This window comes from Orycteropus afer, unplaced genomic scaffold, assembly GCF_000298275.1.
Source record: "Orycteropus afer afer isolate SDZICR_OR568_19922 unplaced genomic scaffold, OryAfe1.0 scaffold00084, whole genome shotgun sequence".
NCBI classification, from domain to species: Eukaryota; Metazoa; Chordata; class Mammalia; order Tubulidentata; family Orycteropodidae; genus Orycteropus; species Orycteropus afer.
In genome coordinates this window covers 4068784-4090321 of record NW_006921671.1, presented here as the reverse complement: position 1 = coordinate 4090321, position 21538 = coordinate 4068784, and the positions used below count along the sequence as shown (strand labels likewise).

At 40.2% G+C, this 21538-nt stretch overlaps 1 protein-coding gene across 1 annotated transcript in view; it reads left to right on the top strand.

The window, feature by feature from the left end:
* ACVR1 (activin A receptor type 1) overlaps positions 1 to 21538 on the top strand; it is a 78182-nt gene that overhangs the window by 19413 nt on the left and 37231 nt on the right. The window contains exons 3-4 of the mRNA XM_007941820.2: positions 14273 to 14536; positions 17324 to 17535. Of these exons, the coding sequence (XP_007940011.1) occupies positions 14273 to 14536; positions 17324 to 17535 (476 nt within the window). The remainder of the gene's footprint in view (positions 1 to 14272; positions 14537 to 17323; positions 17536 to 21538) is intronic.

The following is a 21538-nucleotide window of genomic DNA, read 5'->3' as shown; positions in this document are numbered from 1 at the left end:
TGGCAAACATGCCTGGTTCATGTTATTGCAGCTTCAGAGAGGAGTGGCATTGCATTAAACATTTTTTGTTTTAATTTTACACCTGCTCTTTAAGCCCTGATGATTGCCAGTAGATCCTTTCTATGAGGCATCTCTTGCTAGATGATTATTTCTCTGCTCCAAGTGTGGGTACGCACAGGATCACAGAGTGGAATCACAGCATGTTAGGAGCTGTCTATTCCCCTGTGGGCCTCCTTCCATTTCCTTCTGGGCTTTCATCTCTTCAGCGGGCTTGCCATTGCTGGACATGCTTGGCACACCAGTGTGGATGGAAGCCGACTCTGGAAGGAAATACTTCTAAAATGACTGGTGGTATTAAAGCTACTATTTAAAAGTGACCCTCCGTAGATACTTGGGTTATCTTTAGGCCGTCAGTGCTCTACAGCTACGGGAGCCAAGGACAATCTGTGGAAACTCTTGCTTGTTGCTCTCGCCTTGGTTTCTGTTTAGACATTCTTGCTCCCAGCCGGTGGCCTCATGACATAGCTTAGATTTAACTGGCTTTCTTCTGCCAAGGCCCAAGATTATCATGGAAGCTGGGAATGGTTTTCCATGCTGCAGAGAATGAGGGGAAGAAAGTGTGTGTTTGTGAAGCCCGTTGTGGTTCACAGCACTGTGGAGCTGCTCTCTGTTTCTACCTTGAATGTAAGGACATCAGGGCTCTGAGCTCACAGGTAGAAAGGAATAAGCTCCAAATGATCAAAATTCAACCATCTCATGGTGACTGTAGGATCTTTAGTCAATGACTAATATACTAATCTTAAGTGTGGTAAGTTTAGGACTTAATAAATTCTTGTGCACCATATTACTTAACCTGATGGGGGAAAAAAGATACATCAAGCAAAGATCAAGTTATAAAGGTTGGAATACAAGTGCATAGGACATGTTTTCATGAGATTGAAGACACTGAATTACTTCCTTCATGAACCTGTTATGGAGTACTGGACCTGGTGGTGTACTGGTTAAAACGTTTGACTGCTAACCAAAGGTTTGGTGGTTTGAACCCACCAGCTTCTCTCTGGGAGAAAGATGAAGCAGTCTGCTTTTATAAAGATTTACAACCTTGAAAACCCGATGAGGCAGTTCTACTCTGTGTTATAAGGTTGCTATGAGTTGGAATCGACTCGATGGCAGTGGATTTGGTTTTTTGGTTTGGGATCTGCCTAGTAGGACCTTGGGAAATTTGGGGCTTGGGAAGTCACAATATCACAGAAGCTCAGACTCCACCCCCATTGTTCCCTTTGGATATCTTCATCTCATCCAGGCTGGAAAGGAAGTAGTCTAAAAGTTAACTTGTTTCCTCTGTGTTTTTCTCTAGAATGGGGTAGGGTAGGAAAATAGGAAAGAAAAATTTACTTTTTCACCTTTTCATCTTTAGCTTTGGTTGCCATAGTGCCAATCGGCTGCTGTCCACGATGATTGTTTAACAAATTGGAGCCCTGTCCATCTTTTGAAGGGTTTATCTACATGGATGGAAAGCATCCTCAAAGAGAGTAGAGGTATGGTGGGTGGTGGCTTTCTGACTGGTCATCTTGAAGACCTAGTCCCTGAAGCCCAGAGAACTAGGTTCGGTGTTCAGTAGAGTATATCAGAAGTCCCTGGGTGGTGCAAATAGGTAAATGCCCAACTACTAGCTGAAAGTTTGGGGTTTACACCCACCTGGAGGCTCCTTAGGAGACAAGCAGGTGATCTGCTTCCAAAAGGTCACAGCCTTGAAAATCCTGTGGAGCAGTTCTTCTCTGCACAATAGTGATGCCATGGGTTGGAACTGAGTTGGCAGCAGCTAACACCAACAACAGCATAAGAGTGCAAGAGGATTAACAGAGGTGAAGATCTGGACACTGAAACCTTCCCATGGTTCCTTCTCTACTGTCCTTTCTCATCTAGAGCCCATTGTTTCTAGTTGCCTGTAAAAACCAAAAATTCCAATGTAGAGCCTGGGGAGGAAGCCCTCCTAGGAATAGCTGTGCATCTCCTAGTTAACCAGGAAAGAAACCCAAAACCAAACAACCAAAAATGAGTCAGTAAAACCACCTCTTCCCACGCTGTGAGCAGAGAGCCTGAGACATTTGAAGGATGTACCACATCATTGACACTCTTCCAAATCTAAACAAGGAATGACGTCTCTAACATTTTTTTAATTCACTGGGAATTTTGCTCTTCCTTCAGGCTGTGGTCATCTCTGTTTATAAGTGGAGCCTCACTCAGACCTGGGCATTTGCAATATCTGAGGGAAAGAGTATTTTCTGGTCTCTAAAAGTAATCCAGGAGTCCGTGTGTAGTGCAAAACGTTAAGGTGCTCAGATACTAACTGAAAGGTTAGAGGTTCAGGGTTCAAAGTTCAAGGGTTAGAGGCACTTTGGAAGAAAGGCCTGGTGATCTGCTTTTGAGAAGATCAGCCATTGAATACCCAGTGGAGCACAGTGTTACTTGGACATGCCCAAGGTCAACATGAGTCAGAATCGACTTGAGGGCAACTGGTTGAAAAGTAGTCCCAGTGGGTCATTCTCATTAGGTTCTGTGATTGTTTCTCTGAAGCAGAGATTCAAGAAGTTTAGGGAGGAAATGAAGAAAAGGGAGGTTATTTTTCCTCAAATTAAAAAGTTGTTTGACAGACATGGTGTAGATGGTAAAGCTAAGGCACTTAGTGAATCATAAAAACATGAAAAAGACAGACCTGTATTGGTCTTAGATCCATACCCTATAATGCCGTTTAATTTGTTAGTCACTTAGACACAGACATGAGGTTTTGGCCTTGAAATGGAAGGTGTGGCTTCCGCATTAGGCTTCATTTACAGGGATTATTTCAGAGTCAGCCCAGACACAAAATAAACAGATGGCACTTTTTCCCCCCCTCCCTCTCTCAGCTTCAGTAGTTCAAATGCAGGATGATTTAAGAATCCTTATCACCTTCAGCAAAGCAATGAGGGAAAATGATGTAATTCACTCTTCTCCACTTCCTGCTGAAAGCACCATTATTTTCCCCTGATACCAAAGAATGGCAGCAAAGTCTTGGGGTAGTTTTTTCACTGCTGAGCAGCAAGTCCTGTACTGCCTCTTTCAAACTGGCTAAAGTTGACAAGCCTTGTATTTTGATGATCAGTGGCTAAGGCACTTGACTGCTAACCAGAAGGCTGGCGGTTCAAACCCACCAGCCACTCCTCGGAAGGAAGGTTGGGCATTCCTACTTCCGTAGTGATACTGCCTCGGAAACCCAAGGAGGGGTCGCTATGAGTCAGGGCCGACTCGATGGCAAACAACAACAACAACAACAACAATCATCCTTGCAGGAGCTCTGGTAGCATAGTGCCTAAGGCACTTGCCTGCTAACCAGACGGCTGGCGGTTCAAACCCACCAGCCACTCCTCGGAAGGAAGGTTGGGCATTCCTACTTCCGTAGGGATACCCAAGGAGGGGTCGCTATGAGTCGGGCCGACTCGACGGCAAACAACAACAACAATCATCGTTGCATCACAGTTGAAAAACGTTCTCAAATTAGCCATCTAAGGAAGGACCATTGATAAAAGCCCTCCTGTACTGTTTATGAATTTAGTCCCATCGTTTAGGAACTCTTGTGTCTTATACCTTTCCTGCCCAAACAAATGAAAAAACAAAAAACATAGCACACTGCAAAACTATTAATTTTCCACACTTGTGAGCCTAAGGAGGTGAACAGATGTGATGCCATGGGAGCTCCTCTAGGAAGAAATGGTTTGCACAGACATGCTGGCTTGGTGACTAAGCCCTGCCTTAAGATCTGTGCTGACATTTACAGACTTTACGGGCTCACTCTCCTCTGAAAACCAGCCTCATGTCTCTTCCCACCTATTAATCCTTTTCGAGAAGAGAAAGTTCATTCAGCAGCAGATATCTATCAGGCCTGTACTCTGTCCTCCCTGCCAAGTTCTGAGGCTGACCAAAAAAAAAAAAAAACAAAACAAAACCAAAACTCCCTGTCAACTCGATTCTGACTCATAGCAACCCCTCCTTGGGTTTCTGAGGCAGTATCACCTCTGTGGAAGTAGATTGCCCAACCTTCCTTCCAAGGAGTGGCTGGTGGGTTTGAACCACCAGCTTTCTGGTTAGCAGTCACATACCTTAGGCACTATACCACCAGAGACACTGTGTATAATGGTGAGCAAAATAGGCACAGTTCCTGTCTTTGTGGTGCAGAGGTAGACATTTAAGCAGTCATACAAACACATGCACATGAATGTATAAAGGTGGATCCTACTTCAAATTTGGGAACTGAACAAAGGTTTCTCTGAGGAAATAACGTGTAAGGTGAGATCTGAAGAGCCAATAGGCATTAACTAGATGAATAGGAACTCGTTGGCAGGAAGGGAGATGAGCATTCAGGTGGAGGGAATTCCACGTTTAAAGGACCTAAGAGCCTAAACTTTGGAAAGAGCTTCCAGGAACTGAGATGATCTGAGAGAAGGTTTAAGAAGAAGGCAGGAGTCTAACCAATCAGGAATTTTAAGCCAGGTTAACAGCTGTGGTCTTTCTTTCGAGAGCAATGGAAGCAGAGAAGGATTTTACGCAAGACAATAGGGTAGAATCAGATCCAGTCCGGAGATTGTGAGAGGTGAGGAGGTGATAGTGAAAAATGAATGGATTCAAGAGAGTGAATTAATAGCACATAGTTAATTATGTATGTGAGAAAAAAGAAAGAGAAAGATCAGACTTGTGCATCTAAAGGAATAGGGTTGCCATTTGCTGTGTTAGGGAACTGTAGAAGAAGAAGAACACATTGTCAGTGGAGGAATTAGAAATTCGAAATCCTGCAAATTCTAAAACCTTTTTTTAAAAAATTCTAATTTATATTTGATCTCATTTTGAATTATTGTTATCTTTCTTATGAAACATGTTTATAATCTTCACTCCTGGAACATGTTTTCTCTTTGGTTTTACTTTATTAAGTATCAGATTTTCTGATCAGAAGAAATGTGATTTGAGTTTCCTAAATGAAGTTTCTAATAAAGAGATCATTTACGCACTTGGTGTATTTTTCCCTTGAGCATATATGCAGCCTTCTTGCTAGAGCATCAGATGCCCTCACTAGTCATTCCAGATGGATCTTTGTGTTTCTCTCTGAGGAACAGACCTGCTGGTGATGATACCTGGCATTGGAAATCCTTTCTTAAGCCTCTGTTTAATGTCAGAGACCTCAAATGGTTTCAGATCCTGGAGAGAGACCAAACTGCACTTCCAGATTAGGAGATGGTAGAAGGACTCTCATAACCTATACACTTAATGTAAGTTGCCGTTTGAATGGTTTATACTGTTGGAAGGATTCCAGAGATTTTTTATTTTCCTATCTTATCCTGTAAAAGTTCTGAGCTGTTGGACTTTTATAATCACAGTCTAATTACTGCCTCTGGTGTCATTTCAATTACTCAGGCCATATTTTTCAACTACTGATCCTTCTTTTTTTCTAATTTTTGCATTCCAATCACCAGTAATTATCAATGCATCGTGATTACATGTTTGATCAATTTCAGACTGCAGAAATTGGTAGAAAAAAATTCTTAAAATTTCTTCATCTTTGACCTTAGTTGGTTGTTGCATAAATTTGAATAATGTTGTGTTAACTGGTCTTCCTTGTACATGCATGGATATTATCCTTTAACTGACAGCCTTGTACTTCCAGGTAAATTTTATAATGTTCTTTTTGACAATGAATGCAATCCATTTCTCTTCAATTTGTCATTCTTGAATACGTAGACCATATGATTATCTGATTCAAAATGGCCAATACCAGTCCATTTTAGCACACTAATGCCTAGGATAAGAGCTCTGGTAGCATAATGCCTAAGGCACTTGACTGCTAACCAGAGGGCTGGCGGTTCAAACCCACCAGCCACTCCTCGGAAGGAAGGTTGGACAAATCTACTTCCGTAGTGATACCGCCTCGGAAACCCAAGGAGGGGTTGCTATGAGTCGGGGCCGACTCAAGGGCACATAACAACAACAACAACAATGCCTAGGATATGAATCATCAAGCATTCTATTTCATTTCTGACAACTTCTAATTTTTGTAGACTCATACTTTGTATATTCCCCATCCTGATTATTAATGGAGCTTTGCAATCCTTTCTTCTCATATTTAGTCATGGCACATCAGCAAATGAAGCTCCTGAAACCTTTACTCCATCCATGTCATTAAGGTTGACCCTACTTCGAAGAGGCAGCTCTTCCCCATTTATATTTTGAATGCCTTCCAACACGAGACATTCATGTTCCAGCACTATATCAGACAGTGTTCCACTGCTATTCATAAGGTTTTCAATGGCTAGCCTTGAGTATATCCCCCCTGATTTAGAGACCATCTCAAGAATAGATTTGACACATTGAACACTAATGTCCACATGAGTTGTGGGATGACATCAGGGGTAACATATGGGAAGAAAACAAAGGTTCACACATGAAGAAACAGAAGGTCATTAACAAAATAGGGAAGAAAGAAAAGACTGAAATGAATGTCAGAAGAGACTCTGAAACCTGCTCTTGAATGTAGAGTAGCTAAAGCAAATGGAAGAAATGATGCAGTAAAAGAACTGAACAGAAGATTTCAAAGGATGGCTCTAGGAGATAAGATAAAGTATTAAAATGAAATGTGCAAAGAGCTGGAGTTAGAAAGCCAAAAGGGAAGAAGACTTTCAGCATTTTTCAAGCTGAAAGAACTGAAGAAAAAATTCAAGCCTTGAGTTGCGGTATTGAAGGATTCTATGAGCAAGATATTGAATGATGCAGGAATCATCAAGGGACGATGGAAGGAATACAGAGTCACTGTATAAAAAATCATTGGTGGACATATTCAGTCATTTCAAATGATAGTATTGAAGAAGTCCAAGCTACACTGAAGGGATTGGCAAAAAAAAAAAAAAAAAACAACAAAGCTCCGGGAATTGATGGAATACTAATTGAAATATTTCAACAGATGCAATGCTGGAGGCACTCACTCATCTTTACCAAGAAATTTGATAGCTCCCTGGCCCCATGACTGAAAGAGAACCATTCTTGTACCCATTCCAAAGAAAGATGGCCCAAGAGAATGTGGAAATTACTGAACAGTATTATCAATATCACATGCAAATAAAATTTTGCAAGTAAAATATCACAATATCGCATGCAAGTAAAAGATAATTCAAAGATGTTATACAGCAATGTGTCAACAGGGAACTGTCAGAACTTCAAGGTAGATTCAAAAGTGGATATGGAATTCTGGATATCATTGTTGATGTTAGATGGCTCTTGGCTGAAAGACGAGAATACCAGAAAGATGTTCATTTGTGTTTTATTGACTATGCAAAGTCAATAAAAAAAATAAAAAAAAATTGACTATGTTTGGATCATCACAAATTATGGATAACATTGTGAAGAATGAGAATTCCAAAATTGTGCTCACCTGGAGCCTGTACCTAGACCAAGAGGCATTTGTTCAAACAGAACAAGGGGATACTTCATGGTTTAAAATCAGGAAAGGTGTGTCAGAGCTGTATTCTTCTATGATACATATTCAATTGGTATGTTGAGCAGATATTCTGAGAAGATAGACTATACAAAGAAGACCCCCCTGGCATCAGGATTGGAGGAAGACCCACGAACAACCTGCGATATGCAGATGACACAACTTTGCTTGCTGAATGTGAAGATGACTTGAAGCCTTTACTGATGAAGATCAAAGACTATATATAGCCTTCAGTATGGATTACACTTCAACATCAAGAAAACAAAAATCCTCATAACTGGACCAATAAACAACATCTTGATAAAGGGAGAAAATACTGGAATTGTCAAGGATTTCATTTTACTCTGATCCATTCATTTACAGTCAATGTCCATGGAAGCAGCAGTCAAGAAATCAAACAACATACTGAATCGGACAAATGCGCTGTAAAAGACTTCTTTCAAGTGTTACAAAGCGAAGATGTCACTTTGAGGACTAAGGTGCACCTGATCCAAGCCATGGTATTTTCAATCACTTCATATGTTTGACAGAACTGGACAATGAATAAGGAAGACCAAAGAAGAATTGATGTCTTTGAATTATGGTGTTGGTGAAGAATATTGAATATACCACGGACAGTCATAAGAACAAATCTGTCTTGGAGGAAGCATAGCCAGGATTCTCCTTAAAAGGGTTGATGGCGAAACTTCATCTTACATACTTTGAACATGTTACCAGGAAGGCCCAGTCCCTGGAGAAGGGCATCATGCTTTGTAAAGTGGAGAGTCAGTGAAAAATAAGAAGACCTTCAATGAGATGGATTGACACAGTGACTGCCACAGTGAACGTAAACATACCAACGATTGTGAGGATGGCACAGGATTGCACAGTATTTTGTTTTGTTGTACATAGTGTCACTATGAGTTGGAACCAATTGGATGGCACCTAATAGCAACAAGACGGATCATAGCTACAAGCTGGTTTACATGTCACATTTTCTTACTTGTCTTTCGTGTCAAAGCTCCTAGTGGCAAATGCGGGGTTTTGTACGTGGTATGTAGTATGATGTTGCTAGTTGTTGATACATATTGGAATACTGCATGGTTTAAGATCAGGAAGGGTGTGTGTCAAGGCTGTATCCTTCCACCATACTTAATTCAGTCTGTGTGCTGAGCAAATAATCTGAGGAGCTGGACTGTATGAAGAAGAATGCAGCATCAGGATTGGAGGAAGACTCATTAACAACCTGTGGTGTACAGATAACACAACCTTGTATGCTGAAAGTGAAGGTGACTTGACGTACTTACTGATAAAGATCAGAGACTGCAGTCTTCAGTATGGATTATACCTCAACATAAAGAAAACAAAAATCTTCAGCACTGGAACAATAAACATCATCCTGATAAATGTAGAAAAGATTGAAGTCAGGGATTTTATTTTACTTGGATCCACAGTCAGTACAATTATACGTCATATTGCACTGAACAAATGTTTGGCAAAAGACCTCTTTAAAGTATTAAGAAGCAAAGGTGTCACTTTGAAAACTAGGCCAACCCATGGTATTTTCAATAACCTCATATGCATGTGAAAGCTGGACAGTGAAGGAGGAAGACTGAAGAAAAGTTGATGCCTTTGAATTGTGTTGGTGAAAAGTACTGAAAATGCCATAGACTATGAGAAGAACAAACAAATCTATCTTGAGTAGAGTGCAACTGGAATGCTCCTTGGAAGTGAGAATGGTCAGACTTCGTCTTGCCTACTTTGGTCATGTTGTCAGAAGTGACTGTTTCCTGGAGAAGGATATCATCATGCTTGGTAAAGTGGAGGGTCAGCAGAAGAGGGAAAGAGCCTCAACAGGATGGATTGACACAGTGCCTGCAACAGTGGCCTCAAGGATCGAAAAGATGGTGAGGCTCGTGCAGGACTGGGCAGTGTTTCATTCTGTTGTACATGGGGTCGTTAGAGTTGAAGCACACTTGACGGCGGCTAACAACAAATAACAGCGGTTGTCAAGGTGACTGACTCATGACGACCCCGTAAATGTATTAAATTTTATACAGTAAATAACTCAACAAGTGGGAGGGAAAGACTTGGGGGGAGGGGAAGGATAAGTCATCGTTTTGTGTCTTGTTTGCTAAAGTCACACTGAAAGCATAAATGTAAACATTTTTCCTGTGAGGTACGAGTTTATCCTAGCCTGTGGAGTTTGTGATGCTCTTTGTTCTGCCTCTTTCTCTGCCAGTCTAGGATTATGTTATAAGAGTAGGTGTGTTCAGGTGGTGAATTTGACAGGAGAGCAAGAAAAGTCTTTTTAAAGCTTTGGCCGTGGTGAGCCCCTGGGATTTTAAGCCTGCCCCTTGTGTTGATGGAACCAACCCCAGATCCTCCCTGGTGGCATCGGTCTCCTTCCTCAAGGCAGCCTCCATTTGTGGTCAGAACTCCCTGCTGCTCCCAGCCAGACCCAGGCTGTGCGTGTTTTCACACCATTCTGGTTTCACTGCTACAAAGGACAGACAGTGCCAGCCATAACACTGAGTAATGCCGGGAGGTGCTCTTCAGAGAAAACAGTGTGGGTGAGTGCCGCAGTGGCAGAGAGGGAATACCTCTGGCTTGACATTTAAATTACTGAATAATTTAAACGAATGTCAGTTAGGTGGAGTGGACTTGCTACCTTCAGCTGGGGCACTTCCTGGTTATTTGCACAGGCAAGTGTCAAATACTTTCTAGCAGATGTGGGGCTTCCTGTCTGGGCTGTTGAAAATCAGTCACTGAAGGTGATTATCTGTTCCTTGATGCTACTTGGTGTGTACTGTATTTATATTACAGTCTGAGAGATTAGGAATCGACAGACACTTTACCTGTGACCCTTAAAGGGGCTTTGCATTTATTCTCTCCTTACCTCCCCCCCAACCCATTCTTCACACACACTTCAAATAAAAAAACTCACAGATCCACACACGTAGCTATTCCTAAATTTTGACAAGATGAAAAAGTGAGACATGGGCATTTTTAGGCCTTCTGTGCTTAGAGTTGTGGATATTAACATGTAAGAGTGCCTCTACCATGCTTTTAACCTTTGTTGAATTAGTAATCCTAGCTCTGAAATCCTTTTGGCATCACTTCCAAGTAATCCAGTCTGTCAGATGAAGTTGCCACAGTGGCATTTAACTCGTGTGTGTGTGCATGTGCACGTGTGTGTATGTGTGTGTGTGGTCATTCTTACATTCTTACGAATTTAGAGTCTTTCATTTATGTTTGGTCATATGTAAAAATAGATAGAGGAAGAACTTCCCTAAATATTCAGTAGGGAATAAAGAAGACAATTCAATATTTGGTGAGAGGGAGAATAGGAGAGATATTGGGGAAGGTTGTGTGCTTTCCTATTACCTGACTGCTAAACTGAGCTATGTACTCATGGTTCTTCAAGATTGAGTTAATTATTACATATTACTAACAGGTGCCTTTCTTCTAGTCTTTTCTTTTTCCTGATTATGGAGGCAAGGATGTGAAAACCCTGATTTTTGACCATGTTTCTGATAAAAGAATCACCAACTTAAAAGTTTGTCAACCCTGGTCTGTGCAACTATGTAGAGGAGGGATCTGAAAGATACAAGGAGAGTCTTTAAAAAATTAATGAATTCCTAATGGCCCCTAGGATTAAGATCTGCACCCCTCTATGCCTGTGTGTGTTGCTTGGTTGAATATAGTGAGTTGAATTTTACTAAAGATGGTATTTGCTTGAGGCTGCTCAACTCTGGCAAAATTCTTTAGGTTCCAGTCCAAACATCTGTCAGGCTATCCATCTGTCCTGTCAGAAACTTGGAGACCTTGGAAAGGCTGTGCCCTTTCTTGCATCAGTGGACTTACAGGTCAGAGTTCAGTTTTGGATTGAACTTTAAAAGTTCACATTTAAAGCATATTAGAGAAATATTATTATTGCTGTTATTTTTTTTTAACACCGCTCCCAATAATTAGAACCACAAAATATCATTAATTTTTTGGTTACCTTGGACCAGCCATTTCCATCAACCCATGATTCTTGGGCCCCCTATGGTCTACAGTTACTTGCTTGTTATTGTTGTTCCTAGTGGACCTTTTAAGGAGCTCTGGTAGCACAGTGCCTAAGGCATCTAATCAGAAGGTTGGTGGTTCAAACCCACCAGCCACTCTGTGGAAGTAAGACTGGGCAATCTACTTCTGTAAAGATTTACTGCCTCGGAAACTCAGTGGGGGTCGCTATGAGTCAGAGTCGACTTGATGGCAGTGGGTAGTAGTAGTAGTGGACCTTGAGTTCAGGGAGTTGGGTAAATCACATTTCTTATTCCATTATCGGTCCATGATAGCTGCTATCTTATTTTGTTTTCATTTTACCCCTTCATGCAGCCCTAACCCCCTCATTCCCAAGCCACCCTCAATGGACACATACTCTTTAATGAATGTTAAGTATCATTGGCTTTCTATGTTCTCTTAAAAATATTTAGGGCTTTAAAAATACATGTTGTGTTTCATGTTTACGTAAATTGCATCGCCTTGTGTATCTATCCATGTTGCTTTAATTAATTCCTTTCATCAAGGCAGATTATCTCACAAGCTTTTATGTAGTCTTTTTAAGACACTGGTGTCGATCACAGATCAATGACACCATTAACTCTCCCCCTCACACCTGCCCATCCATTTTGCTCCAGAGAATCATCACCTGTTAGGCAGCATAGTTGGCAGCCTTCAGCCCAGCTTTATGCCATTCAAGAGTGGCAAGCATGTCTAGACTCCCTAGAAATATTATCTTTCAACTCTCTTTTGGCAAGTGTAAACTTTTTGCTGGATTATGTCAACAGATATATATGTTTCTTGGCCTAGCAGAAATAGATTGGTATTAGAACTTCTTTTGGATTTCTTTAGGAAGGGAAAACAGAGACTCTCTCTTTGCTCATTAAAATTTTTACTCATTAAAAATGTCTGAGGGCTCTGGATTCTCTGGGGTGAGACTGGTGACATACATAGCACAGTCAGCGGCTATTTTGGATTTTCTGCTTTCAGGCATGTCTTTGCTCTTGGATGAGCCCCTTGTGGTTTTCAAAAGAACTAGAGAGTCAATTATAAATAGAAGGCTTGTGTATGTGTGTCTGCATGCATTCACCCTGTGGGACGAGGCACCTACATTACGGTGGGCAGTGAACTATTTTTCACTTCTTTGAAGAGGGAAGAAGAAATATTAAGAACATTTTTCTCTTTTTGCAGTAACCCACATCTCTACACACACCCACACAAATACGTGTAAATGAACTTGACATTTTCAGAGAACTTACCTTCAGGTCTTCTTTTGAAAGCCCCCAACCTGTTGTCTTAAGAAAGAAGCCGTTTTCTCACAGATCCACTATAGAGGGTCCAAGGATTAGAAGGCAGCCTCTCTGTGACGTAGACCTTCAGAGATAGCTCTGCAAGTAGGATTTCCGAGAAAATGGCCCTCAGCTCACTAATCAGTGGCCTCTAGACTTGGGTGTTTACATTCTGTCTTCCTCACCAGTAGAAACTGTTGGGACCAGCAGTTCTCAGCTAATAACTCTAACAAAACCAAGAACCAAACCCACTGCCATTGAGTTGATTCCTATAGGACAGACTGCCCCATAAGGTTACCAAGGCTGTAAATCTTTATGGAAGCACACTGCCTCATCTTTCTCCCATGGAGTGGCTGGTGGCTTCAAACCACTGACCTTTTGGTTAGCAGGAAAGTGCTTTAACCATGCACCACCAGAGCTCCAATCACTCTGACAAGGGAGGGGAAAAAAGAGAGTGAGTTGAAATATGAAACTGCAAATAAATGTTTTCAAAAAAGAGACAGTTAGAAGGTCTGATTGGAAGTGCCTCACCAGTGACATGTTTTTGTCTTTTCACCACACCTTGGACTCACCAGGGATGTGCTACTCCTTTGGTCCTACCTGTTACCTTACTCTTCAGTCTTTGTTCTATTCTCTTAGTCATCTCTATACTTTATTACATAAAAGCAATAATTGATGTCAAAAAATTTTCTGCCAGGTGAAAATTTTAAGCAGCTCTTAACTCCCGTTATAGTCAATATAAAATCTTTAGTGTTACTACTATTGAAAATTTTGTCTTGGCATCTAGCTGGCAATAGTGATAATGTGGACTTGTCAGTATGCACTGTGCATCCTTGTAAACTGTTCTTACTTTAATACCCTGAAAAGTTTCCGAAGCCGCCAGATAATGACAGTATCGTCAGCATTCTTTGTTTTGTTAGCTGATGGAGATTTGTACAGCGTTAGCAGGAACCGGTGTCAACAGCTGCCATACATTGCTGAGACTTTTTTTTTTCCCCCCATAAAATAAAGGGAATGAGCATTAAGTACTGGTAAAAAAACTTTATGTTGATGCAAGAAATGGGATATGAGAGCTCATCATGCCAAAGGTTGCATGATAACCATGTTGGGAGAAATTCATTTTTCAGAGTCATCTGGCCAGATGATAGATAACCAGTCTTCAGTCTGCTTTGATATCAAAGAATGCTACAGCTTATATAAATGGATTCATATGTTGAGATGTGATTTTTTTTTTTTTTTTTTGAAAGTGGCCAGTCACGTGAGAGTCACGTGAGAGGTAAAAGATTGTAGAATGTGGACACCATGTCAAATGGTGATGTTTTACTTGATGTTCTTTTTGGTTAGGGTGGGGGTGGTTGCAGAGAAGCTGTATTATTTTCCTGATGGTAGGAAAGCCCATAGAGTGAGTGATTTTCCCCCTTCCTTTCCTCTCTTTCCTTTGCAGATGAGAAGCCCAAGGTGAACCCCAAACTTTATATGTGTGTGTGTGAAGGCCTTTCCTGCGGGAATGAGGACCACTGTGAAGGCCAGCAGTGCTTCTCCTCACTGAGCATAAATGATGGCTTCCACGTCTACCAGAAAGGCTGCTTTCAGGTCTACGAGCAGGGGAAGATGACCTGTAAGACCCCACCCTCACCTGGCCAGGCCGTGGAGTGCTGCCAAGGGGACTGGTGCAACAGGAACATCACGGCCCAGCTGCCCACAAAAGGTTCCCATGGATTCTTTTATTTCTGGATCAGGGGGTTTTGTTAGTGTTGTCATGATTTTGTGTGGGTACAGTATCTAAGTAGCCATAAGGATCTCCTCCTACTATTTGAATCAAAAAGTCAGTGGATGACAAGGATGGTCGCTCTAGGTGAGGAAGAGAAAGACATGCCCCTTTGGCATCTAAAAGGAGGATGGGCATTTTTGAGAAAGTGAGGAAGGTGATACCCACCTAGACATAACTGGGTTGGCTTACCAGTGATCTCTCAGTAGCTGCACACTGGTGAACAGTTCCTGACACCCATTTCTTAAAAAGCCACAATGTCAGCCATAATTTTCTGAAACAGTTCTACTTAATAAATACTCATTTGTGTGTCAATTTGGTAGGGAGGAAAATGGAACATAAGACTCAGTTGCCTAAGTGGAAAGCCTTTCCGTCTTTATGAGGAAGGAGAAATGGAAAGGCTAATTAACCTCTATCCTGTCTGGTCTCCAGAGATCCCTCACTAAAACTGATCGAAGCTGGATGAGATTTCACATGAACCCTGGGTGATTTATATGGAATCTTTCCCATGTTGTATTCAGTATAGTCATGTCTACTATAGAAACAGTCCTTCTTTAAAATGGTCTCTTTATAAAATTAGCCATAATTACTATCTCAGAGTCCCTACAAATAATAATCATAGACTCACTCTAAACCAAACGTACTTGCTTAATGTATAATCCTAACCAAACCAACCATTACCATTGAGTTGATTCTGACTCCTGATAATCCCACGTGTTACAGTGTAGAACTGCTTCACAGGGTTTTCTTGGCTGTAATCTTTCCATAGGCAGATCACCAAGCCTTTCTCCCACAGCACTGCTCAGTGGGGTTTGAACCACCAACCATGAGGTTAGTAGACAAGGGCAAACTGTTTGCACCACCTGGGACCTTTCTTAATGTATAGGACATTTTTATAGGTATGACTACTCAATTTTGGACTCACAGAAGGAAAAAAAAAAAGTGGACTAGGAGAGCATGAAGGTATCTGAAATTCAGAGATGATTATTATTTGGGACTTTGTACCCAAACAATACTCTCCTATAGTTTGGGACTAGGAGCAGTAGTAACTACTGCTAGAAATCTCAGCCAGCAAAGGAGGAGACGAAAAATGAAAAAGCCAATGTAAGACTATGACAGCAATTTTAAAGAAGTTGTCATGAAAAGGCATATAGGTTAAAGTCTGATAAGTAAATCGAATAATTATTTTTTTTGAATAATATGAAGTTGAATATTATAGGAAGGTTTCTAAAAAAAAGATCAAGTACTAAGTGGTTAAAACTCAAAGGATATTTGATGGAATAAACTACGCTTTTGTACTTTGTGAGTTAAATTGTTACGAGATTGGATAGACATGGAGAAATGTCTGCATTCCTACAAAAACGTATAGGGACTTTTCAGATAGCTGTGTGGAGCCCACTAGGATATAATATTATATTGAATACAGTATGGAGAATATTCCATATAAACTACTCAACAGTATGGTGTCAACAGTATGAAGTTTCTAGTCTGTACATCACTTTGCTAGACCCTTAGTTTTAAGTAACAGTCCCTGGGTGGCACAAGCTGTTTGCAATTAGATTCTAACCTAAAGGTTAGCATTCCAAACCCATGCAGAGGCTCCATGAGAGAAAGGCCTGGCCAACTATGTCTGTAAAGATTATAGCCAGGAAAACCCTACGGAGCAGTTCTGCTTTGTCATGGGGGGTTGCAGGGAATCGTAATTGACTTGAAGGCAACAGGTTTGGTTTTTTGGTTTTAATAGGAGATTTAAGGAATTTCTAATCCAGTTATTGAGGGCAAGCGGTATTTATAATGTGTGTAATTAGTTTTACATTTTATCATATAAATAAATGGCAGGTACCATGGAGTATTTATACATGACAAATCATTGATTTTTCAGTTGGAAAGCTAAAAGAAAAATATAAAGGAAGTTATGTTTGAGATTAGATTGCTAAAGGGACCAAGAAAATGGGAAAGAGCATAAGGCATATGTGGGAGAGAAAAATAGCATGAAGGTATCTGAAATTCAGAGATGATTATTGTTTGGGACTTTGTATCCAACTAAGAAATTTGGATTTAACTTGCTAGGCAAGGTCCAATGTTTGGTTGAGTGATATGTGAGTGAGTACACACATTACTGTTGGAATGGATAATGTTAGAATGCCTGAACAAGGGTATGAATGAATGATTAGGTGAATGAGTGAATGAATGCTTGAATAAATGAACAGATGGAAAGATGACTGGTTCCTAGGCAGAAGTCACGATGTGGAAAAGATCACTTAGACTTCAGCAACAGATAGACAAGATATATTGAAGAGAGGAGACTGCAGATTGGGTCATTCTGTTTTCACTCAGATAGCACTTTCTCATAGGCATATTACAACATAATATCTGACTATAAGGGCTTGATGATAAAACACTGTTATAGTTAAAATTCGAGTTAACAAGAATAATACTAGAGATTTTTATAGCACTTCATATTTTAAAAGCACATTGACTACATGCATTAATGTAGTTGGTTCTCAGTGAAATTTTTTTTTTTTCTTCAAACTGCAGTTTTATCTAATTGAATAATGGTTAAAACGATTGAGTCATTGACCAGGTATTAGAAAGCATTTTAATTATAATATTTTGTCACTGTTGTGTAACATTGTGTTGGTCAGAATCAGGAGCTACTTATAGAATATGGTTATGGTAGTAACCAGTAATTCTTACAGCCAGTTACACCTTTCTCCTCATCGCCAGGAAAATCCTTCCCTGGAACACAGAATTTCCACTTGGAAGTCGGCCTCATTATTCTGTCTGTAGTGTTTGCGGTATGCCTTCTAGCTTGCCTCTTGGGAGTTGCTCTCCGAAAATTTAAAAGACGCAACCAAGAACGCCTCAATCCCAGAGATGTGGAGTACGGCACCATCGAAGGTCTCATCACCACCAATGTTGGAGACAGCACTTTAGCAGTGAGTTTGTGATCCCCCAGGGAATCCCAACATAATGAAGGTAGCTTAAGACACTTTCTTATTTCTAGTGAAATCGTAACCAGGAACTGGTGACAGGACATTGTAACACACATTCCACTGGTCACTATGTCTTAAGCACTTGCTGGCACTTGTTTAATCTCCTCTGTGTGAAAACATCTATTTCAGGCAGTCATTTACATTAAATGAGTAGGGATTTATTTTAGTAGATTTTTATAGTTAATTTTCTTTTGAGAGTAAGAAAAAAGTGACAGAGAATAGTTGCCTCAAAATTGGGGGGGGCGGCAGGCGGGCAGGCAGAGCTTGGAGCTTATGATACTCAGTTACTCTTTTAATAACAATGCTTACCAAAAAAACCTTTGCTTAATGTAGAAAACCAGACTCTTGTTTCTAGATTATTTCAACATCCTGCAATTTAAGACTTTAAACTTGACATTAAAAAAAAAAAAAAAAAGCAGCTACTACATTTTTCATGCTCCCGTGCTGCCCCCTTGTGGAGGGCAGTCAATTGATTTGACCAGTGCTGTCCAGTAGAGTCGACTCAATGGCAGTGAGTTTGAGAGGTTTTTTTTTGTCCAGTAGAAATAAATATGTGAGCCACATGTAATTTTTTCTAGTTACTCCCTGCCATTGAGTCATTTCCGACTCACAGTGACCCCCATTGGGTCTCCAAGGCTGCAAATCTGTACAGAAGTAGATCACCCCATCTTCCTTCTGCAGAGCAGGTGGTGGGGTTTGAGTTGCTGACCTTTCAGTTAGCAGTCAAGTGCCTTATCCACTACCCCACTAGAGCTTTTCTAGTAACCACACTAAAATGAAAAGAAACACATGAAATCAATTTTAACAGTAAATTTTATTTAACCTAATACTTCCAATGATCAGTTCAGCATATAACGAATCACATTTATTAATGAGATATTTTATATTCTTATTTTTAAGGCTTTGAAACCTGGTATGTAATTTACACTTATGGGAGTCTGGGTGATTGATGCAGATGGTTTAGCACTGGACTATTAAGGGGAAAGTTGGCAGTTCATGGCCACCCAGAGGCTCCTTGGAAGTCATGGTGATCTTCCCAAAGGTCACAGCCTTGAAGACTCTGTGCAGCAGTTCTATTCTGCAACATGGGGTCACCATGTATCAGAATCCACTCAACAATAACAGCATTTTACACTCAATTCAGACCAGTGACATTTTACATAGTCAATGGCAACATGTGGTTCTGGCTACCATTTGGAAATCCAAGAGTAGAAACCGATAAATTTCTCATTTTAAAGTTTGTGTTTTCCATATTTTTAAATGATAAAATCACATTAAAAAGTGACTGTATTTTCTATTTTTACTTTTTAAAAAATCATGTTAATTTTAAAGAAAGCAAATATTTTAAATTTTTTTTAAAGTTACATTCTATACACTTTTCTGAATCTGATGCTTACTCAGAAAAAGATAAAGATCAGTGCGTGTTAGAAAGATGTTAAAGGTATACCTGTACCAAGTCAAGACTCTCTGATACATATTCCAGTGAATTGAAAGACAATGAAGGTCTTAACTCTGATGTGGTTCAGTGTATTTTAAGTCATGCCCGTGCATCATGTGAGGTCATCTTGTATTAATTCTTATTTTGCTAGAAGACAGACTTAAAAGTGCCTGGTAATTCTGCAGTTAGGTTGGGTCAGGTGTAAAGACTAACTTAGCAACTTCCTCTGGGCTGCAGAAGATTTCTCTCTCCAGTGGCCATCTTTGTAGCTGAGGTGCTAAGCTTGGGGGAAAGTGCAGGACCCATTCTTGGCAGTTGTGTTAAAACATTTGGTGGAAGCTGACACAGGCCAGGATGTACCTCATCCTATTGTCCTCCCATCTCAGAGCCACTAGTCAAGTGTACTTTTTGGTAAGAAAAAGGAGGAAGGAAATTTTTTAAGCTTCTTTTTACCTACCTTTAAATTGTAGTACAGTCAAACTGGGAAAAGAAGATATAAGGACATTCCGTTTCAAAAAATGGAGAACTGCAGTTTTTTGTCAAAACTATACTTAGAAGTCTATTTCAAGTTTTAAGGGAAAAATGAGTTTATTGAGTTAGTAGAAAGAAGATATGAGGATGAATTCTGACAAAGCTTTAGCAAAGCAAGATTCTAAAATAGATTAGTCAGAACTTTGTTCCTCAGAGCTACTAACATAACAAGGGCAATAATAGGAACATCTAGTGTAAATTACCGTTTAAATAGCTTTTAACATTTTGAAAGAGGAATGGGAGTGTGTGCTAAAATAATCTTCTAAACTTAGACATATAAGGTGACAGTATATCACGATATAATAACACAGTGAAGAACACCATTTAAAATAAGTTGTCATAATTGGTCTGCGTACATGCTTATTTAAGCAGTATACTTGTTCTGATTACCTAGTACAGCTCTGACAAGAATATACCACAAATGGGATGGCTTGAAGAAACAAGCTTTATTCTCTTACTGTTTGGGAGGCTAGGAGTCCAAGTTCAAAGTGCCAGGCTCTAGAGGCTGGGTGAAAGCCCCTCGACGATGGGCTTCAGCTCTGCCTCTGGCTCCCAGCCCACTAAAGCTAGAGGCTTTTCTTCAATCAGGTAGCTGCTGGCTGCTGAGGCTGACAACCCAAGGTCAACAAGTGAAAAGGCATAGTCCCAATGTTACCAAACAACATGGCAGGCCACTAATTCAAGTCCAGAAAAAGTACCAAGATTGGCAGGGCAATGGCAGGCTGCTGAACAACAACTTGGCTACATGCAGGGTCCAAGTGTGCCAAAAAGCTGGAGAACCCTCCTCAAAGCTGCTGCTTATACACTGGAAGCAGACCACATCCCTAAAACAGCTACTCAGCTGCTCCAGTAGATTCCACCATGGGATCGATTGCTAGTCTCATCATGGGAAATAACTACATCCAGCTGCTCAGCCACTCAACCAGGCCCAGCCAGGATGACAACCACCTGAACTATCACAGTTCTCGTTTACATGATGCTACAAGGCATATACTCTAGTAAACAGCTCCTCTCCATTGAAAAAGAGAGAAAGCCTTACAGTCTGGGATTGGAGGTGGCTGTTTATCTGTTTTCTGTTGTTCCCTCCCCCACTTTTCAGTCTCTGAGCTGGGTTTAGAACCAGGATTATACATTATGAAAAAATAATACATTCATTTGATTTTCAGAATTCTCAAAAAAAAAAAAAAAAAAGGATAAAGAAAGAGAAAAAGATAACAAAAAGAATGGTTGGGAAGATGTGAAACTCAACTTCAGTGATACCTACTTTCTTGTTAATTACCCATTTTGTGGTTTTTAAGGAGTCTAAATTTCTTCCTTTTACTAGTTAAGCTTTTGGTAATTTTGCCTGTCAACAATACTTCATAGTGGTACTCAGAGGAAGTGAGATGATGAAATTCAAACAAATCAGGATTTGCTTTAACAGGCCATTTAAAATGTTGGGAGAAAGGATGCACTTTGGGGAATATTACCTCACATTATTGTAACCATACTACCATCACCATAGGTACATAATGTTTTTTATTGGTAATCCATTCTTGATATAAAATGACTTCTGCTTCTTGGTTTACAATAAGAAGAAGGAAAAATGTATGAGCCAACTAATGGGAATTTTTGGACAATATTTTGTTTGTAGAAATAGGTTTGCTGTACTGGTTTTATTTTATTTTAGAAATATTACTGTGGTAAAATATATATAACAAAGCCTTTGCCATTTCAGCCATGTTTGCATATGCAGCTCAGCAACATTGATTACATTCATCATGTTCTGCATCCTTTACTACGTTTTTAATGAAAAGTTTAGTCTCTCCAATTTGTGAATGATCCACATCAAAAAATGATAATTCCTTAGCTGGTGTGTCAGCGAAAGTGGATCATTTGAGAGACAGTGAGCAATGTTGTTGTTGTTGTTTTGTGCCATTGAGTTGGACCCAACTCATAGCAACCCCTCCTTGGGTATACTCCAAGGCAGTACCACTA